This window comes from Endocarpon pusillum (assembly GCF_000464535.1).
Source record: "Endocarpon pusillum Z07020 unplaced genomic scaffold C698727, whole genome shotgun sequence".
In the NCBI taxonomy this organism is placed as follows: Eukaryota; Fungi; Ascomycota; class Eurotiomycetes; order Verrucariales; family Verrucariaceae; genus Endocarpon; species Endocarpon pusillum.
The window spans coordinates 53,402-69,061 of record NW_006913508.1 but is presented as its reverse complement, the minus strand read 5'-3'; the positions used below and the strand labels follow the sequence as shown (position 1 = coordinate 69,061).

General features: G+C 49.2%; 7 protein-coding genes across 7 annotated transcripts; 4 read left to right on the top strand and 3 right to left on the bottom strand.

The window, feature by feature from the left end:
• Positions 1-126: 126 nt before the first annotated feature.
• On the top strand, positions 127-724 carry EPUS_02229 (uncharacterized protein; the record flags this gene model as incomplete). Its single annotated transcript, XM_007787712.1, has 2 exons — positions 127-269; positions 319-724. The coding sequence occupies 2 exons, from the start codon at positions 127-129 to the stop codon at positions 722-724; spliced, it is 549 nt and encodes a 182-aa protein (XP_007785902.1).
• A 1,579-nt stretch (positions 725-2,303) lies between these two features.
• Positions 2,304-3,176, bottom strand: EPUS_02228 (uncharacterized protein; the record flags this gene model as incomplete). Its single annotated transcript, XM_007787711.1, has 3 exons — positions 2,304-2,648; positions 2,702-2,880; positions 2,933-3,176. 3 exons carry the CDS (start codon positions 3,174-3,176, stop codon positions 2,304-2,306), a joined length of 768 nt encoding a protein of 255 aa, XP_007785901.1.
• A 348-nt stretch (positions 3,177-3,524) lies between these two features.
• On the top strand, positions 3,525-4,329 carry EPUS_02227 (uncharacterized protein; the record flags this gene model as incomplete). Its single annotated transcript, XM_007787710.1, has 3 exons — positions 3,525-3,624; positions 3,677-4,180; positions 4,232-4,329. The coding sequence occupies 3 exons, from the start codon at positions 3,525-3,527 to the stop codon at positions 4,327-4,329; spliced, it is 702 nt and encodes a 233-aa protein (XP_007785900.1).
• Positions 4,330-4,504: 175 nt separating this feature from the next.
• EPUS_02226 (Small nuclear ribonucleoprotein E) lies at positions 4,505-4,835 on the bottom strand (the record flags this gene model as incomplete). Its single annotated transcript, XM_007787709.1, has 2 exons — positions 4,505-4,642; positions 4,695-4,835. The coding sequence occupies 2 exons, from the start codon at positions 4,833-4,835 to the stop codon at positions 4,505-4,507; spliced, it is 279 nt and encodes a 92-aa protein (XP_007785899.1).
• A 532-nt stretch (positions 4,836-5,367) lies between these two features.
• On the top strand, positions 5,368-8,540 carry EPUS_02225 (uncharacterized protein; the record flags this gene model as incomplete). Its single annotated transcript, XM_007787708.1, has 4 exons — positions 5,368-5,496; positions 5,548-5,979; positions 6,070-6,160; positions 6,211-8,540. 4 exons carry the CDS (start codon positions 5,368-5,370, stop codon positions 8,538-8,540), a joined length of 2,982 nt encoding a protein of 993 aa, XP_007785898.1.
• Positions 8,541-10,251: 1,711 nt separating this feature from the next.
• Positions 10,252-13,367, top strand: EPUS_02224 (uncharacterized protein; the record flags this gene model as incomplete). The annotated part of the gene is made up of 2 exons (XM_007787707.1): positions 10,252-10,393; positions 10,447-13,367. The coding sequence occupies 2 exons, from the start codon at positions 10,252-10,254 to the stop codon at positions 13,365-13,367; spliced, it is 3,063 nt and encodes a 1,020-aa protein (XP_007785897.1).
• An 813-nt stretch (positions 13,368-14,180) lies between these two features.
• Positions 14,181-15,440, bottom strand: EPUS_02223 (uncharacterized protein; the record flags this gene model as incomplete). The annotated part of the gene is made up of 1 exon (XM_007787706.1): positions 14,181-15,440. The coding sequence occupies one exon, from the start codon at positions 15,438-15,440 to the stop codon at positions 14,181-14,183; it is 1,260 nt and encodes a 419-aa protein (XP_007785896.1).
• Between the last annotated feature and the right edge of the window lie 220 nt (positions 15,441-15,660).

Sequence of the window (15,660 nt, the reverse complement as noted above, 5' to 3'; positions counted from 1 at the left end):
CTTTCCAATGCTCCAAAATTTTATCAATCCCATCATTACTGATTTGGTTTTGGTTCTACCTGCTTATATAGTGATTGATTGAGCGAACAGAAGTGTCCAATAATCAGAGTGTTCCTAGCAGCAGCTATGCTTCGCTGCATAAGGCAGCCAAAATGCCTTGCTTTGCGCGTTATACGGCATACTTCTTCCACCTCCGAACCAACTCCTCCATTGCTCGCCAAAATCAGAAACGACTTAAAAAGTGCTATGAGAGCGAAGGACAAGTCAAGGTCAATCCCATACCCTCGGGAACATATCAGGGCTTACAGACCATGTTAGGTTGAATGTTCTTCGAGCCATCCTGTCAGACGCGACCAATGCCTCGAAGGGGCCTTCTCCAGTAAAGACAGACGTACAAGTGCTTGCTTTGCTCAGGAAAAGGTTAGCCGGATCGAAGGCAGCATCTGAGGAATTTGCGCAAGCCAAACGGGACGATCTGAAAGCAAAGCAAGATGAGGAGATTGCTGTCATGGACGAGTACGCTGGTCAAGTTGAGACAGTCGCAGAGGAAGATATTGCGACGGCAGTTGAGCAAGCGTACCAAGCTCTCAAGGATACGGCGAAATTGAACGCCGGAATGATGCTAAAAGAACTCCTACGTCCTGGGGGCCTGCTCAACGGGAAAGCAGTGGATGGGTCACGAGTAGCCAAGATGGTACAGGAGATCCTTCAATCCAAGACGTGAGACAGGGAAAGACTTTCGCGAAGCTCGGCAATTCAACCTTGGCGATTGACATCCGCCTTTACGACATACGAGAAAACGCCGCGACAAGGCAGCCAGTGGCATGTCAGGTGAGCAGGTGAGCAGACGAGCCACCGCAACATTCCATGGCTCACCACGTGAATGCCGTACCGCACCGCGTATGGGTGTTATCCAAAGCTCGCAAGAGGTTCACAATACGGGTACCGGATACGCAGAAGGAAGGGAGGCCGCTAAAGTTTATAGATTGGTGCACATTGACCTATTTCAGCCTTGAGGAGAAACGATGATATTGTCCAATCGAGTGGGACCACTTGCCTAAACAGTCAACACTACGAAGAATGTTTAGAGTTTGACAGTTACTCGAGTAGTATTATGAACAAGGAAATATCGGAGCAATGATGACTAATTAAGCAATTCCTTCATCTCAGATCTCATAGCTATTTAAATATTTCCTGTATGCAGTTCACACTCTCGTTTCCCTTTATCTTCTCAAATGCCTGTCATGAGCTCTGAACCAGACTCCAAGGTGCCTGTAGAGACGTGGAATGGATCGTGCCATTGCGGTGACATAAAATTTACGTTGAATATACGCACTTCCCTTTACGAGCAAGATATCACGTCCTGTAATTGTATGTGCCAACCCCAACTCTCTGCTACCATCAAGCACTTAGCACCTACCACTTTCCGGCCAAATACTGCCAGATATGTGTCTAGACACAGATATCTTGGGCTTCCTTTTTCCTTTATCGAAGAACATGACCATCCCCCTCCATTTCACAACTTCAACCACCCTAACTAGCTCACACTGAATTCCCTTTTCAAATACAGGTTCCATCTGCCAACGCAACGGCTACCTCATGATCTACCCAAAATCGAGTGACATAACCTGGCAATCCGGTAAAGATAGCCTGAAAAAGTATTACTTCGGCTCCAAGAGGATCGGACACCGCTTCTGCCCGGAGTGTGGTACCAGCATCTGCGGCATAAGCGACACGCCCGGGTTTTTCGAGGATGTGGCGGCACTCAACGTAAGTTGCCAATGTTTGCGTCCTTGGAATTTGCGGGTGCATTGGTGGAGGTTTGGATGCGGGCCCTGGAAACTACCTCCAGCAGCCTGCACGTTATGGACTGAAAGACTAATACACTTCTCTGTATGGAACTAGGTCCGGACGCTTGAAGGTATAGAAATCGAGAAATTGAAACTAAAGCAGGTGAATGGAAAGGAATTAAGTATGTAGGCTAGGGTGACAAGGTGTCAGCTGAAAGTGTGTTCCACCTTGTAAATGATCCTGCAAGAGAGTCCGATATGAAGCAATTTTCTAGCATTTAAGGAAAGAGTTCAAATCTCTTGCAAATATGGTAACGAATCGGCCAGCTAGCATATCCATGTCCACTTCATGGAACTTAGCATTGGGCCAGAAGGGCCTGAACGATGAATCATGATAATCAATTCCACAAGTTCGTCCGACGGTCACCATCCCGAGTAACCAGAAGCCTTTAAAAAAAGCCCGTACGCCTGCCAATGCCGCCAGTACGTCTTGATTTGATTCTTTTGTACAGATTATGAAGACGGATACATGTAAAGTATAGTGCCAACTGCTGTCAGACCAACGCCCACCCACCACCATCTGTCAGCGCTAAACGGTTCAGTTGGTGTCAAAATCGCCTTTTTGTTGAGAGGCTCAATTGTCTCGCCAGTTTCATCATCAATTGTACGCTTAACGCGGCTCTTGCTGGTGGGGTTTCTAGCTGGCGCGGTTGAAGTGGCCGTAGGATTTAGCGTCGAGGTTGGTAGCATTTGAGGTGGGTTGTAGGCTAGAAACATTGGATGCATAGGAGAGCCGTCAAATCGAAACAGATCAAGTCGTTGGACATTGTGGAATGGATCGGGGCCGACTTGGTACCTCTGACAATAGGATTCAGCATCACTATCTGGTATAGATGGTTTGTGTCCCATACCTTTATCATTTCTGGATTCTTGTACCGCGTATAAATAGATTCATCGTAGGAACAAGGACTCGACATTACTTGCCGCCCGTCGACTTCGAAGGGCTTTAGAAGAAGCGAGCCGTTAGCTTCGAGGGTATAGGTCCCGTGTTGCCATTGGAGAATTGCAGACGGGCAGGCAGGTTGCGTAGCTGTATTACCATCAGTTTTGTTGTTCGCTCCTAGGCTTGGTGAACAACTAACGATTCGAAATGGCCCTGTAGTAGGCTTCTTCATAGTGGCCGTCCTCAGTGAAAGAATAAGAAATTCCAGGATGATTTGGCTCGGTCAGCTTGTCCGTCACTGGATTGTAAAATCCTGGGCCAGTGAAGACTGCCTTGCTTTTGGTGGTCCACGTTCCTACAAGGTTTGGGTCGATCAGTTGGGCGGTACACGAGTTGATCACAGTCAAGCCCAAAAGAGCGATTGTAGGTATGCCAGGGCTCATGCTTGGAGTATGTACTAAACGGAAGACGTGGATTGTGTTCGGACTGCGCGGCGGATTTGCAAAAGGAGAGAATAAAGGTCACCCACTAGTAGCGCATGGAATCACTACTGTGGCGCATAAATTGACCCTCGACGTTGCCAAGGAAGATCCCTGGGCAACATCAACTTGACAGTGGTGACTCTGAGCAAACCCTAGTACTCCAAGTTTGTCACTGACCGACTCGTATTTTGTTGCCAGGACAGAGTAGAATGGACCACAGTGACGCAAATAGCTCATGAACTCCCAGTGTCACGTTGAGTTATGAGATTGCTCTCCTTGATTGGACGTGTTCCCATACAAGATCGAAGGATGGCATCGGCATCTCCTACGTTCCAGGCAAAGAAGGCACTACGTAAACATATCAAGGACCAAATTTCAGGAATCTCACCCACAGAGATCGGACGTCAATGTATGCTCTGACTCGACAATTAGCAGTTGCTTGATCTGACATGTGCGTGAAGCGAAGGAGGTAACAGATCAGGTGCTCAAGTTACCAGAGTTTGGACACGCAACAAGGATTAGCGTGTATCTGTCAATGCCCAAGGCAGAGCTCTGTACTGCCAACATTGTCAGGGAAGCACTTAGTCAGGGCAAGCGAGTGTTTGTTCCTTACATCCAGAAGCTTTCCGAATCCACCAAGTCACGTAGTTACATGGAAATGTTCGCATTGCACTCACAAGAAGATCTTGACAGCCTGCAACCTGACGCTTGGGGTATTCCAACGCTCGGTAGAGCCTCTCTCCAGCGCCGAGAAAATGCATTAGGAGGGTTGGGACCTATAGAAGGAAATGATGGGGAGAACAAAGATATATTCGAAGGTCTAGATATGGTCCTGCTTCCAGGAGTGGCGTTTGACCACTCCGGAGGAAGGCTGGGTCATGGAAAAGGCTTCTATGACCAGTTTTTGCAAAGTTATTGGGAAGCGGCTTCTCGAAATAACATCAATGCAAAAATGCCACGTCTCAGTATGGTATCTATTCGATAAGTTTTGCAATTTGCTGATTTGCTCGCTGCAGTTGGTCTTGCTCTGAAGCAGCAGCTCTTGCCGCCAGATACCACTGTTCCCACGAGCACGGATGATTGGAGAGTAGATCAGATCATTACCGGCTCCTAGGGCATTTTGCAACGCGAATTATCGTGCTGGGGGTTCGTGCATGTCTTGATATTTGTGACCATCGCAGTCCTGAATAAGTGCCCCATCACAGCATCATGCGGACCTTAATGCTGGGCGTAGCTTCATTGTACAGCCTGTATAAGGGACACGTTGTCGCCCTTAAGCAGTATTTGCCCTAGAAGTGATCAGCGTTGCCCGACTTTTGTAGCATAGAAAACAAACCCAGCTGTCGCCTCCGTTCTTGCTGGTTTTTGGTCGCCTGTTGAACCTCCACGGCATCGTCGATGACAAGATTCATAAATTCGTCAAACCCCTATAGTTCATCAGCAATCTATTTATATCCAGGGCTCTACTCGCATGCTTACCCGGATTTTGCCCTCTATCCGCACGGCTAACTGCTCATAAAGCCAGATAGAGACTGTCGACCTCTGCTGCAGGAGCTTGAAGATGAAGTGGATTGGTGCCAATAAAGTCTTGCGTCCGCCACCCCCGCTGCCGCGATTCATAATGCTCTAAAGTATATAACTTGTGCGCGATATTGATGAGCCTTTGTTCTGTCGCGTTTTGTGTTGTAAAGTTCGAGCCTGGCACCAAGAATAGGAAGTACTCCTTGGGGGGGGAGCAGTGCTTGTCTCTTTTTCAAATACAATTAGCTGGGTGAATGTAGGGTCGATGTCTTCGGATGACTTCCAGCTGTAGAACGGCACCAGTAATAAATGCCACCAACGTTGGCGAGCAGTCTGTATGTAATGTAAGTTTGGTGCGCAAAACCGCATGTATTGCGCTCCGGAGCTTGGCAGCTGGTTGCATTTGAAGTTACCCAAAGAGCGTCAAGCACCATTACACATTTCCCTAAGAACTTCACCCTAGCATACACGCCTACCCCACGTTCTTCAGTTTCGTCTGACTTCGCTTTCTTGAAGTGTTTTAACCTTACCATCAGCGTAGCTTATATGGTCTTGAGCCAGACGTCTTCTGAATCTGGAAGACGTTTCTTCTGCCATTCCCACTACAATCACTCGTCCTACGCACTTCACCATGGCTTCAAGTCAACAGGCCTCGGAAGCTTTTGCGCCTGTGCTCTCAGCACTCAGCACTATGCAAAGCAATTCTTCTCGCCCGCAGAAAGTTCAGGCCCACGAGTACCTGGAAAAATTCCAGAAATCGGTATGCGACATCATCAACCTTTCATTTGGCAGAGACTGAAGCATAAGATAGTCGGACGCATGGAACGTTACCCACAAGATATTACAATCTACGGGTGCTACTGTTGAGGCGAAGTTGTTTGCAGCGACAACTTTGAAAGGGAAAGTACGTAGTGCTACTGTCAGTGCCATGTGCTTCGCGTCATTACTCACCTTTATGGGCCAGATAATTTACGACTTAGACCAGCTTCCTAACGAAGCTCTCGCACCCCTTCGAGATTCTCTTATTTCACTTCTCCAGCTCTACAGTGACGGGCCGCGACCCATCCGAACCCAAATCTGCGTCTGTCTAGCAAGCCTAGCCATCCAATACACTTCTTGGAAAGATGTCTTGCCAATGATTGGCAATGCCGTGCAAGGCAGCAAAGGTGGTGGAGACGCCTTGCTCGAATTTCTTCGCATTCTTCCAGAAGAGGTTACTGAGGGACGAAAGATCAACATGACAGTATGTCCGGCTTATTGATGTTCCGGTTACGGCTACTTTCCCGCGATCGAATGGCACCATATCAGATTCTAATGCACCCTGGTGATATAGGAAGAGGAGTTGTCCAACAGGTCTCAGGAACTACTGGAGCAGAACTCAACACAAGTGCTGAACCTCTTGATATCGTACGCTCAATCTTCATGTAAGTATGTTCCCCTAATCTGCTAGTGCAAAAGCTGATGTCATTTAAAGCTGATGCTGCTGTCAATCCTCGGCTCTTCGACTGCATCAGCTCATGGCTGAGGGAGATCCCCGCAGCAGACGTTGTAAACTCGCCTCTTCTAGACACCATGATTGCGGCACTTGGTAACGACACATCTTTTGAGATGGCTGTCGACTGCATGTGCAATATCTATCGAGACACGCGGGATGTTGACGAGACCATGGGCGTCATTCAAACGCTATACCCAAAAATAATTGCCTTAAGACCTAAGATACTCGAGGCAGCTGAGACTGAAGATACCGATCTAATGAAAGGTGTGACGAGGCTTTTCGCCGAAGCCGGTGAAGCATGGGTTGTGCTGATCGCGCGACTTCCGGGCAACTTCAGAAGCCTTGTCGAAGCTGTGCTGGAATGCTGCATGCGAGACAATGACCGAGACGCTATTTCGCTCACCTTCATCTTTTGGTACGAATTGAAACAGTACCTGACCCTTGACAAATACGCAGATGCGCGAACCTCGCTTGCAGACCTTTTTTCGCAGCTTGTTGATATCATGATCAAGCATCTCGAATTTCCTACCCCAGACAACGGTGACAATGCCGATCTATTTGATGGTGATCGTGAACAGGAGGAGAAGTTCCGTGAATTCAGACATGCCATGGGTGATGTCCTAAAGGACTGCTGTGAAGTCATTGGCATAACAGAGTGTCTGAGTAAGGCTTATAACCTCATTCAAGGCTGGGCCCAAAGATACGCATCGCAAGCGACGGATGAGAAGGTACCTCACTGGCAGCAGTTGGAGGCGCCATTGTTCAGCTTACGGGCAATGGGGCGTATGGTCGACCCAGAGGAAAGTACTGTCTTGCCTCGAGTCGTGCCGCTGATCGTCACAATCCCTGAACATGAGAAGCTCAAGTTTCAGGCAATAATGGCTTTGGGCCGATATACTGAATGGACGAGTCAGCACCCAGAGACCCTAGAGGCGCAATTGAACTATGTCATATCTGGCTTCAACCATAAATCACAGGAAGTTGTGCAAGCTGCTGCACTGGCCTTCAAATTCCTTGGTACCGACTGCCACAGACTTTTAGGCGGCCATATCGTCCAGCTACACCAATTTTACGAAGGAGTCCTAGACAAACTGAAACCGACCAGCCAGGAAGAAGTCACGGAAGGCGTGGCGGCCATTGTCGCTGTTCAGCCAATGGAAAAGATATATGAATCGTTGAAGATGTTCTGTGATCCTGTCATGAGACGCATCATGTCTCTAGCACAGAATGCTATGGACGATGTGAGACAGAAAGCCGTTGCAGATTATCTTCAGCTTATCACCATCTTTGTCCAGTTGGTCTCACCGTACGTCGCGCCATCTGAGCCAAATCCTGCTGTGAAATACTGCCAGGAGATACTGCCGCCGCTGGCCATGATTGCGACCAACTTCCCTAAATCATCCCCTATCCTGGAACGAGTGTGCCGTAGCTGGCGCTATATGGTTATCTCTTACCGAATCGCCATGGCACCGCTCTTACCAACTCTAGCACAAAATCTTGCCCACGGATTCCAAGCATCACGGCAAGGCTGCTTTCTGTGGGCTACGGATGCCATCATTCGAGAGTTCTCTGAAGGGGCTGAGTACGTCGATCACAACACCAGCGAGGCTGTATATCAATTCTACGAGCAGCAAGTGGTTGTGTTCCTCAGAATTCTTAACGAGCTGTCACCGGATGAGTTGCCTGATGTCATCGAGGACTTTTTCCGATTAGCAACAGATGCGGTCCGATTCTACCCGACTAAAACCATCTGTTCGTCGTTAGCCACACCTACGTTCGAAGCCGCAATATCTGCATTGTCATTGCAACAGATAGACCCCCTGATAGCGGCGTTGCATTTTATTCGTGATATTTTGAGCTTTGCTGGGGAGAAGCCACCTATTTCGGAATTCAACGGATCAGACGGGAAGCCGCTCAGCAATCCGCCAGAGGTACAGACCGCGGTCAAACAGCTCTTGGTGTCTCTTGGTCCGCTATTGGTGCAGAGAATCCTTACCGGTATGATGTTCAGCTTTCCTGAGGAGTGTTTCCCCGATGCTTCCGCCATACTGCTTGCCTCGTTTGGCCTCATGCCGCAGCAGTCTGCGGAATGGGTGCAATCGACCTTGCAGCTGCTCCCAACTGGCAGCCTGAAAGCAGGAGAAAGCAACAGGCTTATGAAGGGAATTTCCGAGAAGATCCAGAAGGGCGAAATGCGAAAGGTTCGTGTACTATTGCAAGATTTCACTAACGCCTATCGAAGAAGGAATGTTGCTCCTAGGGAAGGTCTCGGACGACTCGAGGCAATGAGATTTCGCTTTTCCGGGTAAAATTTCGAGAGAGGAAGGTAGCGAGACTTGCAATCATGGTCGAAGTTCGAGCGTACCATTATGCGTGCCAAATTGGCACGTCAAAAGTCCTCGAAACTTAGCGGTGCTAGTGCATTCCGGCAACGCTCCGACACGACTTTACCTGTTAGCTGAAGGCGCAGCATTCACGATCATTAAGAGCATCAAGCATACAGTCATAGTATTAGGTCCTCAATACTACGTTGAAATGACGATTACTGCAATCAGCCGGCATCAACTTTCATCCAAGGTAGGTCACAAGGAATCTGCCAATTTTCAAACCACAAATCTACCAGGTGTGATTGCCATATCCAAATAAGGCTTTCAAAGCAGTCCAGGAAATCCTGAATCTGAATGTCGAATCGTCTACTATCGTAGGTAGCGAAGACACAACCGCCCGCACTGCTATCAGAGTAGAGGTTCATGAACACAATATGTTCCAGGTATAGCTACTTTCGGCCGGGATGAGGTCTTGCTACAACGCACAATCTGCCGGGCTTTGCAGGACCTTACTGCCATCATGGCGTCTTTGGGAGAAGGTTGGAGGTCTTTGACAACATCGATGGTATACCATAGATCAATCGACGTAGAACAGTGAAACCAAAGGGTAATGCTTCTGGTCGTCATCTGTCGCCTACTCATGTAGGACGATGGACGCGCTCTCTGATACATTCAAACACTGCAAATGTTGAGCAGTGTGGCATGCCTCTTATATTCCACAGGTCTGCTTCAACGCACTAGACATTGAATCTTATGCGCAATTACAGTTTTGCTCCCACCGACTAAGCTCGGGCGAGCCTGAGAGCTCTACCCTTTCGGGTAGTTAAACCGGAAAACCTCACTCGCTCGAGCAGATAGTTAAACTTAAGTTAGCAGCAAGCCGCCGAGTGGCCTGACTAGAACAATGGAGACCACCGTACCTTAGCCCAAGTTGTTCATGCGGCTATCCCCACCTGTTCCTTCTCTCCACACATCTTACCTGTGCAACTCCCTACCTGCTCTCTCCCGGTTCCGAGGATTCGATCGAGTCTCCACCCGCATCGAATCAGGTGTCTCCACATGTATGCCCTTCGTACAGTTTGTTGATTGCATGTCGAGCGATTGAAGTTCGAAACAGGTATACCGGCTGCACAGTCTCGAATGTTTCTCCAACGTTGCCGCATTGCCACCGCTGTGACAACAAAAGAGTGCTCTGAACCCGTCAAGTCGTGTGAATCCGGCAAAGGCCATCAAATACTGGGAAAAAGCTCGGAATTTTTTTGGGGAACACCCTCAAGTCGAACAGGTGTCCTGCCTGCTTCTTCGGTTCCTGCGTTCTAAAAGGTAGCCAGCATCTCATGCATCGAATTTCTGCATATGCCGCACTTGTTCAACTGCGATAAACAGTCTTCTGTCACATCTTTTGTCTTAGGGCACCTAGCTCACAGGAGTATCACTACCAGCTAGATGCTCGGGGTCGGGAGACGAGATACTCGGACAGACTTCCTTGCCAATGCGATCAGATGTCCCTCGACAGCTTCGTGAACGTCTTCTTCGACTCTCTTCGTGGTATTGGCTGAATTGGCTCACCCTTCCATTCTTCATGTGACCGGGACAGTTCAAGTAAGCTAATCGAGCACACTAGAGGTCCGCCCCCACAGTGACAGACCAAACAAGGCTGCCCCTACAGATAAGATAATGAATGCAGACAGCGATGGATGATCTTAGGGAGCAGCCGCTTGGACCATCGAAACGAAGGAGAAAAGCGAAGGCGAATGCGGAAAAAAAATATGATTGTAAAGAATGTGGAAGGACGTATTCGAGAGCAGAGCATTTGTATCGCCACCAGCTTAACCGTAGGAAAGAAAGTTCCCTGATACTCAAGTGAAGATCCTAACATTCTATTTAGATGAAAGACAGACGATCTATGAATGTCAGTATCCAGGCTGCACTCGAAAATTTGTTCGGCAGGATCTTCGTGTTCGTCATCAGGAACGGCACAGCAGTCAAGGCTCGCAATTGCAGAAGCGCGATGCCTCCGCACAAGCCCATGCTGCTGGGGCTCACAGAAAGCTCTCATCTTCGGCTTCTGATAACCAAAGGACGGCATCCGATGTGTCAATACCATCTGTGATTACCTCCTCTACTGTGGGCAAGGACGATCCTGCATCGGTGCTGGGAGAGCTCACTGCAACATCTCTCGAACATGGTCGCAAATCAGTTCCTATGACTTCCACATCGTCCGTGTCGATGGAATCGCGCTATCCACCAGCAAGGCCTCATACGGCGATTCCAGGTTCGGAACTTTACGCAAAACACAGCAGCAGCCCTACAAGCTACCTTCTTAGCCCGCAGCAAAAGCAACCGTTGGATCTGAGCTACACCGTAGACCCGCGAACGAACCTCTCCAATGTTCATGACCCGCCTTTCAGAACAACACCCGTCTCGCCTACAGCGCACCGGCAGAATCCGTTCCATTCAGCAGATGGTCCAGGCTCCGTGCACCCTGTATCGTCTCAATTTCGACCACCAATGAGGCCCCTGAGTCATTCGGTTCACTCTACGGACACTTTGATTACAGAACCCGATCCCCACCTCTCTACCCCAGTAGGCTTTACTGGGGTCGACACTGCACAAACTTCAACTACCTCGATTGCTAATGCAGTCGCCCGGGGCTTGAGCGCACTTGATCCAATGTCTGCGGCTCAATATGCAGTCACTGGAGATGATCCAAACATGGACCTCACTGCAGGGTTTACGTACCCTATATTCAATGGAGATGAGTACAATCGATCACCTGTGGCAAGAGAAGCAGGATTTTTTCCATGGCTGTTTAACGAGAACCCACTAGCTATGTCTGACATGACACCGGCCTCGGGCATTATGCCTGGCTACGTCGATATAGCAACGACCCAAATTCAAGGCCCTTTCTGTGCAGACGACCATTTTGGAAGCTATTACCCTCCCAACGTTCAACCACAAGATCCAATGAGCGTAATGAGCATTCTGGACTCCACGACGCCTACACGTTCAATCATGTCTGAGGAGAAACGGCACGAGATTCTTGAGTTGATAAGATACCAATTCCAGGAAAAAGAACACGATGCTGTGAAGAGACCTAAAGCTGTCGTCTTTGACGGTGACATCGATGCCCATGGCCACATTCTCAGTCTCCGGATGCTTCATTCGTACATTGGATCGTATTTCTTCCACCAGCATGCTCAGTTACCGATACTCCACAAGCCTACATTCTCTGCTGATAAAACTCCGAACCTCTTACTTCTGGTTGTGATAGCGATAGGAGCTGCCACTCTTGATAAAGCGTATGGAAACACATTGACAGACGATGCCGCAGAATTTGCCAACTTCATAGCCTGGCACGTGCGGTGGGAAATTGTACGCGATGAAGGATACCGTCCACCTGCTAAGCTCTGGGTCTTTCAGACTCTTATCCTGCTCGAGATCTACGAAAAAATGTACTCGACGCGTGCTTTACACGAGCGGGCGCATATCAATCATGACACTACCTTGACGCTTATGAGGCGAGGCACATCATTCATTGGCAGAAGTGCGAATGAGTCCCCCGGCAGCCAGCGTGACGGCAGAACAGCAAGGTCATCAGGTTCAGTATCTGCGTCAGATGGTGTTGCATCTGATGAATCATGGTCGCACTGGGTCCGTAACGAGGCTACTCGTCGTATTGCCTTTGCTGCTTTTGTCATTGACTCAATACACGCAACAATGTTTGGCCACTCGGCCAAAATGGTCGCCTACGAGATCCGTTTGCCCCTACCCTGCGATGAGGCCCTGTGGTCTGCAACCTCAGCAGCAGAAGTCGCACGTGTTCAGTCCTCGCATCAAACTAACGGCATCAAGCCCACCATGTTTTTAGATGGGTTGAAGAAAACGTTGAATGGCGAGCGGGTGAGAACCAACTCGTTCGGCCGGACCGTGCTCATGTCTGGCCTTCTTTCCGTCAACTACCTTCTCAACCAGCTCGACCTTCAGATCACAGCCCTCAGTGCGCAGAACCCCCAGGCATCTGGACCGAGCAGTAAATGGCGTCGTATCCTTCTCCGCGCCTTCGACAACTGGAAGAAAGACTTCGATGACGCCTTAGCCGAAGCATACCCTTTAAACAACCATGCCACAGGCGTGTCCGGATCCTTCGCTCTCCGCCACATCGACGATGATAACCTCTTTGAATCCCGAACCGTGCTCCACCACCTCGCCCACATGGCATCCTTCGTCGACATCTGCGACTGCCAAATCTTTGCTGGAACCCGACGGCTCCTCGGCAGACCCATCGGCATAAAAGACTATAGCCACGTCCGAGAGAAAATGATCAACCGCTGGGCGCGAACTGCCAGCGCACGCGAGGCTGCCTTTCACGCCCTCAAATTTCTTATCCAAGTCCTCGTCCCACCGAACGAAGAAGCAGGTGGCGTTACCATTCTTCCCCACGCTCTGGACGAACACAATCACTACCAAGCCCGTGACGACTTCTTGCTCAATCGACCGTGGGTCCTCTATTTCTCGGCCCTAGTGGTATGGTCTTATGGCTTCGCGCTCGACGGACCGCTGTCGCCTCAGCCATCTGAAGCGGCTTTTGTGACCACCGAGCAGAAGGAGAGGGATATGAAAGCCTTCCTCGACCGGGTTGGCCAGGTCAGGGGGCCTGAAGAGCTAGAGTTTGTACAGGGCAGAAATCAGTGTTTGGGCTTGCTGATGGTGTTGAGTGATAGTCTCAAGGCGACAAGGTGGGAGTTGACGCAGGAAGCAGCGATCTTGTTGGGGAACTGTATTGGGAAGTTGTTAGGGAGGAATTGAAAAATTACATGGAACGAAAAGTATATATGGGGAAAAGGCTATGCATTTGGCGGGCTCCGGACTCAGTTTTACGGGGTTACGAAGCATTCTTCCATAGATTTGACGTTGTACAAGGGAGGTCTTCAGGGTTTGCGATGGTTTGAATGGTGGATTTTGTTTATCTAGATTGTTAAAGTTCATTAGTGTATGAGGAGGACGTCAGGGGATATCTTGTTAGTAATTTATCTATAAAAGTGCAGCAGGAAGCACACATCTATATTTAATACAGTTTCGAAACAGCATATCAGCGATCTCTTTAAGCCAATTTTGATGTATTTTGAAACCATCAAAAGATCCAAACTTAATCAACAATAATAATTTGGAAAACTAGCCGACGAACTCCTGAGCGTGATAACAAAGGAACGTGTCTTACAAACGAGACTAAAGAGAAGTAGAATTCTAGAAGTAGGTGAAGTCCATCCAAAGAAATACCTGGGCGACCCTGGAGGATTATGGTAAACTGAATCCTCAAATAATTTTTTTTGTCAAATCCTTCGAATTGAATGACCAGGTGGTCACCGTAATACTGGGATCTGAATTGGCCCCAAAATCCACAGTTGTCAAGTTCATCTATCGAGAAGGGCACCGTGGAACTGAAATTTAGGAGGTAAGGGTGAGATGGAAATTTTGATTTCATTTTCATTTTTTATCTACTTTTCACGAATCGTGAAAAAAGCAAGCGAGGTCTGCCCACTCGGGGGGCGCCGGTGATGTATTTACAGCAAGAAAAGAAAAGAAGCTCCGAAACAGCTCACGCCAAGCTCTCACCCCCTATCAGGCAAGTCTCTCCTTCAGCTCCCCGAACAGCGCAATATCTCCCGCATTTGGTCGACTCAAGTCGACCGGCGCCTGTCCCTCCACCTGCTCCAACACGAACACCGCATACACCCCCCCCTTCCCATTCACCCTCTGCTCCTCCTTCGCCACGGTGTAGAGGCCGTCGTATCGGAGACCGACCTTTGGTGCGTAGCGGAACTCAGTGTTCTCGCCACGCAGGACGCGAACAGGCTTCTTTGTCATCAGGGACCTCCTCATGGTCTTGAGGCCTTGACTCTCGATCAAGGAGTCCTTGAACGTGTTTTCCATCGAGCCAGTTGCACAATACTCGAACTTGTCGAGCCCGTCCTTCTCAAGGCTGCTGTACTTGCCTGTGACGATGACGGAGTAGGCACCATCTTCGGCGGTACCAGAGATCCCAGCCTGGGAAGAGCCATGAGCACCTTGAGCCAGGGCAGCCATCTGGCGAGGGAAGAATTGCCCCATGCGGATGCCATTGTGTCCGAACACCTTCGAGCTGGTTTGGGTAATGTTTGGATTCAGGACGATGGACTTGGCGACGTTTTGAGGGTCGACGGTGTTGTACTTGATGAGTGTACCGCGCATAGGACCGTTTAGGCCAAAGATTGGGTCGTCGTCTGCAGGGATAGGTTTGGTGATGTGAATTTCGTCGACGGACTTCTTCTGCTTTGGCTCTTTTTGAGATTTGGCGGATGGAGATGATGCATCACGCTTGCGTTTAGGCTTCTTTGCCTCATCTGACGCGGCTGGAGTAGCTGGAGTAGCTGGAGTAGCTTGAGCAGGCTGTACAGCGTTTCTGCCCCAGTTCTGTCCGGCAAATCGGTGGTGTAAACCTTGAGCAATGCCTCTAGCAACAGCAGAGAAACAGTAGCGGTCTTGACCAATGCGTTGGAGGATTAATTCGATGTGAGTTTTCTCCGCAAATTCCGCTGACATGAAGGTCTTTTGACGAAGTTTGGTGAGAATATTGATGACGCTGCGATCTAACTCGAACTGAAACTTCTCTCGTTCTCCAGAAATGTACCTGATGCCAAAGAGGTTTCTGAGGAAAGCATTGTGATACGGTTCAGTCTTTTGAAGTTTGGTATTGTAGCAGGGCTGACTGAATTGCTCGCTGATTGCCTCAAGCTCGCGCTCTAGAGCTGCCTGTTTCAGAGACTGCTTGATAGCCAGTTGAAGAGCAGCTGCATTCTGCGCTTCAACTTGAGTGGAAGCAAGCCCTCCAGGTTGGTCCATGACTTCAGATGTTGATTTGCAAGTAAGCCCTTCGATGTCTAGTCAAGGCGGTAGAGGTTGTGTGTAGAAGTTAGATGAAGACTTGATGTGTGATGAGGTTGAAGATGGAAGTGAAAGGTAGATGAGAAGGAAGGGTTTAACCACAGCGCGCAAACGGTGAGGTCGCGACGGTGGGGTGTGTCGTGATGATGTCGTCGTTTGGTAGTGTGACCAGCTGACG